The 11,022-nt window shown below is 41.9% G+C and overlaps 2 protein-coding genes across 2 annotated transcripts in view; both read right to left on the minus strand.

Annotated features, from left to right (window-relative positions):
- Positions 1–414: 414 nt before the first annotated feature.
- Positions 415–4,809, minus strand: LOC104818194 (wall-associated receptor kinase-like 22). Its single transcript, XM_010547673.1, has 3 exons — positions 2,582–4,809; positions 2,373–2,492; positions 415–2,275 (listed from the first exon to the last, which is right to left on the minus strand). The coding sequence occupies exons 1-3, from the start codon at positions 3,495–3,497 to the stop codon at positions 1,041–1,043; spliced, it is 2,271 nt and encodes a 756-aa protein (XP_010545975.1). The 5' UTR covers positions 3,498–4,809; the 3' UTR covers positions 415–1,040.
- A 91-nt stretch (positions 4,810–4,900) lies between these two features.
- The window catches only part of LOC104818196 (telomere length regulation protein TEL2 homolog), a 6,463-nt gene continuing 341 nt past the window's right edge, over positions 4,901–11,022 (minus strand). Inside the window, exons 2-14 of the mRNA XM_010547675.2 lie at positions 10,875–11,022; positions 10,721–10,749; positions 10,526–10,628; positions 10,167–10,338; positions 9,472–9,657; positions 9,197–9,336; positions 8,592–8,868; positions 8,131–8,345; positions 7,865–7,963; positions 7,292–7,785; positions 6,221–6,996; positions 5,710–5,908; positions 4,901–5,234 (exon numbers count right to left, since the gene is read on the minus strand). Coding sequence (XP_010545977.1) covers positions 5,073–5,234; positions 5,710–5,908; positions 6,221–6,996; positions 7,292–7,785; positions 7,865–7,963; positions 8,131–8,345; positions 8,592–8,868; positions 9,197–9,336; positions 9,472–9,657; positions 10,167–10,338; positions 10,526–10,628; positions 10,721–10,749; positions 10,875–11,022 — 3,000 coding nt within the window. The 3' untranslated portion in view covers positions 4,901–5,072. The remainder of the gene's footprint in view (positions 5,235–5,709; positions 5,909–6,220; positions 6,997–7,291; positions 7,786–7,864; positions 7,964–8,130; positions 8,346–8,591; positions 8,869–9,196; positions 9,337–9,471; positions 9,658–10,166; positions 10,339–10,525; positions 10,629–10,720; positions 10,750–10,874) is intronic.

Here is an 11,022-nt window from a genome sequence, read left to right on the forward strand (position 1 = left end):
CCCTTTATAGTGAACTTTCCTGCATACTATTCAACTTTTTCTCATTCTAATAGATTGTGCATATTTAAACTCTATTTAGAAGGGAATAAGATAGGTTCATTTCTGGTATTAGGTCAGGCGAATCCAATGAACGCCCAGAGAAAAGTTCTGGGTATCTTCCTTTGGCTGATAAAAAGATAAGTGATGTAGCTTGTTTCTACATATTCCATCTCCTTTCGCCTTACACTATGAACTTTCTTACATATGGTTGTACAAAAAAGGTTGAGCTGTTGTCGTTATTATCTAGAGGTCACGTGTTCGAGTCCTGAAAGCAGCCTTTGCAGAATAGTCTGCAAGGTAAGGTTTTGTGATGGGATCCTTCTCCGAGCTCCACTCAATCAGGATGTTTTGTGCACGGACTGTTTTTTGTTGTACAAAAAAAAAAGGAAAGGTTGAATACATAATATATTCCGGTCTCTGCGAGACCCTCAAACTCGAGCATTTTTCAGTCCTTAGGCTTATATCCTCTTACAGAACAGGTCGAGCACTTATGTGTTGTTGTTTTGAGCCTGAACCCGAGTCTATCAGCTGCCTTTGGATCTTGGCGGTGGTGGTTTTTCTTTAGAGGTTGGCTACTTGAGTAGAGGAATCCCGAGATTGGGATTTATCCAACTGATGGTTTATCTTCGGAGGTTGGTTACTTGAGAGATAGATTACACCGTTGGGATCCTTATCTTTTCCTCTGGATGCTGTTATAATGTAGATTCTTGTGTTCATTTTGCCAAGAGATGAGAATTTTCCGACAACATTTTCTGTAACGGTGGAAACACTTGGCAGCCAGTTTGATCGTGCGGTTAAGATTTGTAAAATTTCTTTTCCCTGCAAGATCTCCGACCATGGCAATCCGATACATTGGGAAAATGTGTCTCTGTATGAACTCGGGATGATGAAAAATGAAGCCTTTATGCAAAGCAAAATCATGCTGCATCTGAGAGTATATTGAAGCAATTTTTTTAAAAAAAAAAATCAAAGACGAATAACGCACAAAACACTAGTTATTATCATACAGCTAACCATGAAGTGCTCCCGTATGCCTGAGGAGGAGGAACCAAAGGTTCAACATCCGACGGTACAGACGTGACGAAGGCCGAGGATGGGGCAGAAATCTCATCACTCCACGCATCCACCACACTGATTTCCACAGCATCCTCCTCCTCGCCGTCTTGAACATCTACCTGCAAGTCTTCCGACGATGAACGGATCCTCTCCAACTCGGTAGAAACTTCTCTCATGCTCGGTCTCTTCCTCCCGTTCAGGTTTAGGCACCTCCTCGCTAGGTTTCCGACTCCCGTTACTTGTTTCACGTCGCAATGCTCTTTGATCCGAGCGTCGATAATGTCAAAGAGCTTATTCTCTTTCATCGTGAGAATGAAATGAGTTGCCAATGTCCTGCTTTCTTGAGTCCGAAGAAGGGAGACTGCCTTTTCTCCGGTTATGAGCTCCACAAGCACCACCCCGAAGCTATAGACGTCGCTCTTGTCGGTAAATTGGCTCGATTGGAAGTACTCGGGATCTACATACCCGATAGTACCTGCCACTACCGTTGTCAGATGGGTGTGATCCACTGTTACCGATCTTGAAGTTCCAAAGTCAGATACCTTGGCTCGATATTTCTCGTCCAACAATATGTTTGTAGACTTGATATCTCTGTGATAAACTGGAGAAGATGCCGCCGAGTGCAAGTAGGAAAGAGATCCTGCGATCTCTGTGGCAATGCGTAGACGGACCTCCCAAGTCATCGTGTAATCATCAACAAATCCATTGTGAAGATATTCGAAAAGGTTTCCATTGGGGACGAACTCGTAAACCAGGATAGGAACCTCTGTCTCGAGGCAACACCCTAAGAGTTTCACGATGTTTCGATGGTTTACTTGCGAGAGAATGACAACCTCGTTGATGAACTCTTCCAGTTTGTCCTCGTCCACGACTTTCGACCTCTTGACCGCAACAATCCTCCCATCCACAAGCATTCCCTTGTAGACGGTGCCCTGACCACCCTGTCCGAGCACCCTTTTTACGCTGAAGTTTTCCGTGGCTTTCTCCAACTCATTTGAGCTGAATATCTTCGTTTTCTCGATGTTGCCTTCTGTTGCGGTTAGTTGCTGCTGTAGCAATAAACCCCCGTTGCGTTTGAAGAACCTCTTCATCCGGTTTATCTTCTTTTGCTTCTTGATAAATTTGTACAACCACCATGCTCCGATGGCTAAAAGCAATACACCAAAACCTACACAAACACCTACATAACACGAAAATGGTATTGATAATCAGAGAACTCGCTAAAAGCTTTAACCGTAAAAGGATATGTACGATGCAAGCGAAACCAGGCGACTAACCTACAATGATCGGCCACGTTTTCTTCTCCTCGCATGAGTAGTACCCGGGGTGGTTCACACAGCTCTTTCCCCGGCAGTTATCGCGTACTTCTACCGTGTTTTCCTCACACTCATTGATATCTAAATCGAAGAATAATCGAATTTTAGAGCAGATTCCCGAGGCTTGCAGATAGTGAAAAAAAGAAAGTTTAGAGAAAACATCATCTTACCACTGCATCCACTTGAAAGGTATGGGTTGCCTTTGTAACCACTGTTGCAGCTGCAGCTTCTATAACTGCGCCCGAAAGAGTAACCGTATAAACAAATGCAACCGTTTGCGGCACTATAACCTCTGGCTTCTGTCACATTTAAGCAACTTGCAGAGTTTACAGACACATTATCCGACATATCAACGAACCATCCTAATTCTACCGTCGCTTGTCCCTTGGAGTAGAGCAGTTCCGGCTGAGTTATGTTCGACGGGGAATATGCCTCGTCGGTTAAAAAGGCAACTCTGCAGGTCTTTCCCGTTATGTTACCATCGACGTCCTCTATTCTAACACCAATTAGCTGAAGACTAGTCGCTATTCTTGCCTCGCAACATCTGTAACCATTGCAGCTCGTGTTCTGTCCTCTCGCAGCGAATCTTACATCGCAGACAGACTCGCATCCTCCGATCTGTGGCTCGACGTTCGTCATCACGGCCTTGTTGTTGCAACCAACGGCTACGAGGCTATTCCTGGTGGTGAGGAAAAAGGGGCTACCCGTCACATCCAAAGTCGAGCTAAATTCTTCACCATCAGAACAGCCGGAGGATGTTATCGGAGCTTTGATGCGGACCGATCCAAAATTAGAGGAGAAACCTCTCTCGAGAGAAATATTCACAACTTCCCTGTTCATCCTAGAAAGGAACGGGGCGGGATTCCCGGAGGTGCTGTTGCAGACGATTTCATACCACTCGCTGAGGTAGCAACCCTTCCCGATCCCAAAGGGATACGGAATCGTTATTCCTCCGCATTCGCTACGGCAATCACTCGAAAACGAGAGCTCTGGAGCAGTTGTTGCTGCAGAGAAACGGAACAGCAGAGACAGCAAAGAGAGTAGGATACACAGAGAGTAATTCCCTCTGCTCATTTCGCAGCTCATTGTAGTTACGCTTTTTACTCTTTCCGAGTTGTGTTTTTATAGGAAGAAGGCGAAGAAACATCATCTCAGACGCCTCTTTGGACCTCTTCCACTGGCTGAAGCTTCTTTCATGGAAGAAATTTCAGACAATGTTATTATTACGTGTTCTGACAATTCAGAGGGACAAAAAGGTCTAACGATGTCTCCATCTTAGGCTGAAATTTCTCCCAACAGCGACGGAAACACAAATTTCTAACAGCATGTTCTAAGATATTTTGGAACCCCTCTTTGGATTTTCAAATCTTGAGAAGGGAAATGATCAGATCAGAAAGATTCAGAAAATTCGCAGAATCAAGAACAAGAAGTGTACTTTGTCCAGTCTTAGAACAACCAACGATGAACAGACCCTCGGAAAGAAAACAGCTGAGATCGATGGGAGACGATTCAGAAGCACGATCATTAAGACGCAGAGATTTGCAGAGCAAAGACCACAGATATGGATCGCTGAACATGAAAAGGCTTTCATTCAATTTCAGCGCAATCGGCTGACGAACGATTTCAACTCTGGGGGCCCCGAGAGCACAGCTCAGAGGAGGAGGAGGAAAAAGCCCTCGTTTCTAATTTTAACATAGATTTTGGTTCCATAAACACCCAAACATATATAGAGAGAGAGAGAGAAACCATGGCGGTCGAACTTGTAAGGGAAGACTACATTGATGTTCTGACCAGAACCGGCGAGACACGTGACGCAAAAGATTCCTATTTGGCTCTTGTTTTCATTCTTTGACTGCATAGCTACAAAACCCTGTAAATCGATGAGATGAGATATCCGGTCGAATCCTTGTCCGTACGGTGAAAGTTTCGGCATTTTGTTGGAAATTTCTACTGGGAATATTGGTTCGAGGTCGAAACCGACCCAAGCTTGCCCGACAAATGACCAGGATCGGGCTTAAATTTGTAGACCCCAAAAAAGTCGGAATTTTAGGTCGGATTCAAATCGGGATTCGGGCTTGATTATCAACCCCAGTGAAGGTTGAGTTGAGATAAAATAGCCAATGCACATTCTCTGTCACGGCCCGAAAAATCTAAAACGCTCATACATAGAGTGGAGACATTTGGTTCACGAAGTGTTTTTACTTGTACGCGGCTTTGCACTCATCAGTGGGGATGGTGTGGCCACCACCAATGTCGACCGGCCGTAAAAAGGTCATGAGATGCCGGACGGAGGGGACAGGGGAAATCTCATTTCTTTTCCCTTTTAGAAAAACTTTTTATTTTAAAATTCGGATTTAGTTTGATTATTGATAAAGATATCAACTTTTTTTTAGCTTTAAAAAAAAAATCATATATCTTTTCTAGACTTTTATATCCTACTTGGGATACGGATACAGTATTTCATTCTGACCGCCAAATTGATATATGAAAACCACGGAAAACGACGATTGACATTTAACACCACAGGGGCCATAATTTCTTGTATGCAACAACACAGAAAGACCCATGTTTATCATCCATTCCATCTTGAGAGGTTGTAATCTATATGGCCAAACATGAGAGAGAATGGAATTGGGCATAATCATGGAAACGAAACTCTAGTTAATGGACATTGGAGTTGGGAAGTTTGATAGATGTCACCTTAGAGAACTCTGAGCTAAATCCGATGTTGTCCGGACCAATGCTGTTTCCGGCAGAGGATTCCAAAGCTCGGGAAGTTTGGAGGGCCATCTCCGAGTGAAATCGGAGACATGACATTGCCATCTGTTACCCCGACAAATGAAAAGGTTATTCTTGTCGAGAATTTAAAAGCATTCATGAAAATGCAAATGAAATATAAATTATATTAACAAAATTAATAACGTTTTACACCAAATGAAACGGAATGCATTTGAAAATTTTCAAAATATGGTTTTCCTTGAAGATGGAACAGAAAGCTTCTATGGCGGCTGAAACATGAAACGTGAAATAGCGATAAGAAATATAGGGAATATGTATGGAACTGAAATTTTCCCGACTAGCTTCTACGACCCCAGAAGACAACGATCCTAGAGCATATATGGTATTGGGTGTCAAAAGTTACAAAACCCATGCTCTTTCTCAAACCTAACCCTAAATTCAGCAAATGCAGATTTGTTATATTTTCTTGTATACCAGCCAAGAATATACTTCCACTGGCTATAAGCTGCATCTACACGCAAGCTTAGAGAGCATTGCATTTAGGGACTGTATGATTTACCGTGTAACATTCTCGATCGATGTCTGAATCGACTAAGTGAAGGGCCCACGTTCTTATCCATTCAAGGCCTTTGAGAAGTTCAACATTTCCCTCAGCCAAGGCTGATACCACGAAAGACGGATGTAGAGCAACCAATACAGACGAGGCTGCAAAAAGGACTGCCTTTCTCACATATGCTTCCGGGTGGTTGCATACTTCCCTTCATGAAGTTAGACAACAATGGTTAGGACAAAATCTACGGATGTAGATATCGCAGCTTTTTAAATTATCGGTGATCAGAGATCTACCAAAACTGGGCACTAATGGTCAGGCTCAGATTCTACAAAAAGCAACTGTTCTAAAAACAAGGGAAGAACATATAAAGATATTGCAAAATAGCGAAAAGAAAAGTGAAAATTAAGGCATTATATGTGATGAAACTTTTGCTGTATGTATGCTTCTGAATTTATATATAAGAGATATTCTAAGCATGTATAATGTCAGTCATTTCAGGAGAGAAGTCATGCAGTACCTCCGTTGTAACAAGTCTAGAAGAAACGTAGCTAATGCAGATGCTTCCGGATGCATGGATGCACAATTCATACAGACACCGAGCATGTGGAGAAGTTTCCCGAGGACCACATAATCCTGGCCGAGTAAGTCGACACCGTGTCTTTTCCTGTCAAACTCCTTCATGGCTGGGAGCATAAATGCTGCGGCATATAGAGGGAACCTATTTTGGGACCATTCCACATCACTTTGATCTCTATCTGCGGATTTGAAGCTCCACCTCCGGGTTTTCCCCTTTCTGATCTGACCACGTTTTGGCTGAAGTTCTCTCTCGAATCGGTTTGACCAGTTTAGAAGAAAGGGCCCTGTTTCTGAGACTTCTTTCCAAGGACCAGCCCCGGGAGTAGTTGAATTGCTAGGCAAGTACCAAGGTTGAGGATCCGAGATAGATGATATCAGAGGTCCCCTTGCTTGGTGTTTTGGTTTCAGCGTCCTGGAGTTAGCAAGCTCTTGAGCTGCTTCAGTCATGACATCGAGCACCATTATGCGCTGGCTAACGTCGACATTGGGCGAATACAGAAGATTGTTCAGAGTTTCGAGGGATTCTAGTGGACGGGTTACAAGCAAGGCGATTAGAGCTCTTTGCCGTTTCTCTTCTGTTGATTCTTCTTCACCTTCTACAGCTACATCAGAGCAGCGAACCTGTACAAGGGTTCTAGCAAGATCACCAGCTATATGAGCAAGTTCATCAGGTGATGCTCGGATGAGTTTCTCTGCAACATCTATAGCCTTCTCCACCTGAAACACCGAAAAATGCATAACAGTGATCAGAGTGTTAGACCATAGCAATTCCTGCAATTAAAGTAGGATTGAGTACGGAAACCTATGTACAATTAGATGAAGAAATTTATGTAATTTGTTACGTATCACCTGCCTATAAATACAATGTATCACCTATCATTTTCTGTCGCTTTATTAAAGACATGAAATTCTGATTTATTAGTCACATCAAACACAAGGCAACAGTATATACTCCAAGAAGCGGTCAAAACCCCCTTCTGAGCATAGTAGACATTTAGCTCCAGGGACTTACCCCATCAGCATCATCAGTTTTCCGAAGAGCTCCAACAACATCCACCAAGTGTGTAAATTTTCTCCCTAAATCCTTATCATCATCTGTTAGATCGTATGGCTCCAAAGAAGTGTCACTTGAAGTATCAGAATTGACGCTTGCATCATCGTCATCACCACCATCATCTTTATCAGAGTCAGTTTTGCAGTTTAATGATGCCAAATCGATGATTTCATCTGGGTTAACCAACACATATTCAGATATTTTCTTGCTCCTCTTGCCCTTTTTGTTTTCTTCATTTTTCTGACTCAAGTCATTACTATCCTCCTTTTCCGTTGAACTTTCGATGGACTGAGTCCTCTCAGTCGTTTTAAACCCAAATTCCCAGTCAATTGTATCCTCATTGATGGTATCATCTAGGCAGAGAGGATTCTTTGGGTCAATTACTTTAGAGAATACAAAAGCAACAGAGCTTGCCATTCTCCTAATCAGATCTGTCGGGCTCTCCAGTCTACCTGCAGCAATAAGTGCAAAAGTTAGGAGCAGAAAAAGCAAATTCTTCACACAAAAAACCAACAAAGAAATGAGCTATACAACTAACTCCTTGAAGAATACTGGGCATTATGTCCTTCGTCCTATCTAGTTGTTCCCTTGACATTTTCTCTAGGCAAAGCCCGAGAGCTGCGGTTACATCTGCAGCATATAGTGAAGGAGAAATGGTATTTGAAAGGACTAGAACCACAGTCAGAACAACAAAACACTGCCTCAAAATTATAAATATGTAGAACGGAAGAGGACAATCCTAAATTTTTTGAATTATCAATGCATGAAAAGCAAATTTAAAAGCAACAAAAGGATACAAGCTTGCTGCTCTAATGGAACGGACTGCAGAAATTCCCTTTTTGACCAGACTGAGGCTAGTCGCTGTGTTGTTTCTAGCAGTCCACAATCACCATCACCTTTAGCAAGTGAACTAGCCACTGGTGGCAATTCAAGAACTGAAAATTGCAAGATCCATCGCAGACAGCAGATAGGAAACACTTTCCACAACAAAAATTTGTCAACAAACATAGACCTGTGGAGGCAAAACTATAAAGACTTGAGTTTTAAAAATAAAGAAACTATGGAGGGAGAAACCAAAAGACAACCTACTAGCCTACTACCTATTTCTAGAATAACAATATACATCATCACTCAAGTTTCACATCCATTTTCGTCTTACCATTTATTCAATCTGACATGCAAGGGAAAAATCAGGGAGTTCAAAGGAATCTAGCACTAGGACTGAGTTGGTGATAGGAAAATGATTTGATTGGCTTGCCTTGCTGATGCCTGATGTTTTACAATGCTGTGAAACAAAGTCCAGATTGTCCAGAAAGCTTCAATGTCACTTGCATGCTCAGAGTGTAACTGATGAAAAAGCTGCTCAGCTATTCTCTCGACAGCAAATGGGTCGGTAATTACTTCCATAGTTTTAGACCAAATCTGGAATGCAGGGTCCATCTCAAATACCTCAACATCAACTAATTCCTTCGTTGAAGTTAATAACCTTCTAACATGTTTTAAAACATGGGGAGTTACTTCACTTAGCAGCAAATCTGCAAATTGAAAATAATTTCCAAAGTCAAACCATTAGTTTGTTTTGTGGTATTACTTCACACAGTACGTATCTCCACTTCATCAAGGCCCAATTGGCCTATAATACAGTAGCATCAATACAAAATTATGCAACTGATTTCATTTCTTTCTCCGGGCTATCAACAGAGGACCAAATTTAAATGCTTGCAATTGCCAATTGCAGGCAATATATAATGGCATATACATGTAGACAAGATATTTCAGAGCTCAACGAAACAAAAATACACTGGAAATTACTTGGATACAGTGATAGATTGAGCAGTTTAGTTCTCAGAATATTTACTATACCTGAAGATCCGCGCCGACAAATGCGGGAAAATATCTCCCCAACAAATGACAAGATACAATATGTGCTGTCAGTCTCCAACTGGGAAGCCATCTCATCCAATGTCAAAAGGAGCTGAACGGTAATTTTCTTGAAATAGAAGCTTTAGGAGTCAAGAGAAAGACAAACAGTGCACTGAAAGAATTTCAAATGTAACTAACTACTCGCCAGAAGGTTTAGGTATGCAACATTGAAAGTCAAATTACCGGAGAGCATGTGAACATAGGAAAAAGGATACTGTGATGTAAGCAAAGGCGGAGCTTTCAGCCGTACTTTGTCAGGAATGGATGTCACAATCTGCGACAACCCGGACATGAAAGCCTTGATACTTCCTTTTCCTAAATTATCTGACTGATAACTATCACGAAGTTCTCTGGCCATCTTGCGGACTCCATCATTTTCAAGCAAACATAATATAAGCAATCTGTCATCGAAGCAAAATGACATTACCCAGGCCATAACTTCATCATCTATATCATTTCACAAAATAAATAAGATTGGCCATGACCACTAGAATAAGCTTCATGAATTACTCTCTTTTTTCTTTCTAGAAAACATTCAAGATATAGATACAAGTCAAGAAAGCAAAAAAGCAAAGCTAAGAAAACCACTGATATTGAGATATGCATCTGAAACAGGCTGTCCTTGGCCATAAAGTTCCATGCAAATGAAATTGTCAAGAAAGCAGAACATTGCTGCTTAGGACATTCATAAAGCGTATTATATGTATTCACGGTATGCATATATATATATATATGAAGCAAAGACTTCAGAAATCAGAGCTGAAGAAAAATGTATCATCCACACTAAGGTATCATGCAACATAATATTGTAGAGAATCTAGAGATAGCAGAGGATTTAACATTACTAGCCACACAGAAGGGTCTCAACAAACGGACAACAACAAAGATTAAAAAATATGTATCTCAGCACCTTTCCACATTGGACTGGACAGAATTGGAATCGATGCCACTGGATTCCACCCGCTGTAGGAATGGAACCAAGACCTGAACAACCTCAATAGCAGGTCCATCAAGGAAGAACACATCATACAAATGTCTCTGCACTGAAATCGGGAAACAGGAGAGCCAATCCGAGGCAACATCTGCATAGAACAATGATAAAGTAAGCATATACAACCCAAAATCGACAAGAACAAACACAATCAGAACCCAAGAAAAGCAGAGGAGCAAAATACTATTGCTTAAGAAGCCAAGTCAACTAAATCAGAACAATTTTCCTGTTCCATTCCATCATCTTGACAACACTCCAAAGCATGTGAAAAAAGTTACCGAGCAACAAAACCCTAGCCAATGTCGGAAACGCAGCTCTTCTGTAGAATGTCTGCCACCAATTATTTCTCTCAGTTGCAGAAGGAACCACAGAGCTACAGACCTGTGTAAGCAACCAAAGACAGAACCATAGGTCACCAACAGGTTTCTGGATTCAAGGAATTCAAATTCCGACAAGGACAAGAAACCACAAACCCTTTCTCGGTACTCCTCACTAATGCTCCCTGCGATTCCATGGAAAATATTTCAATGAGCTTCGAAAGAACCAAATAGACTACAAATTGGAAACAGGAATGAAGCCAAGTTCGAAATCAGAAGAGAACGAAAGACGTAGAGCAGTGTTGATTACCGGAAAAAAGAGATGGGTCGACCGGAAAGAGAAGGACGGCGACGGAATGAAGAGCACATATCACCTGGTCAACATGCTTTGCTTCACTAATGGCGGAGATGCCTTCTCCGACCTTGTCAAGCACGCCTTTCTCCAGTTTCCTTTCCTG

The sequence above is a fragment of the Tarenaya hassleriana genome, unplaced genomic scaffold (genome assembly GCF_000463585.1).
Source record: "Tarenaya hassleriana unplaced genomic scaffold, ASM46358v1 Cleome29, whole genome shotgun sequence".
In the NCBI taxonomy this organism is placed as follows: domain Eukaryota; kingdom Viridiplantae; phylum Streptophyta; class Magnoliopsida; order Brassicales; family Cleomaceae; genus Tarenaya; species Tarenaya hassleriana.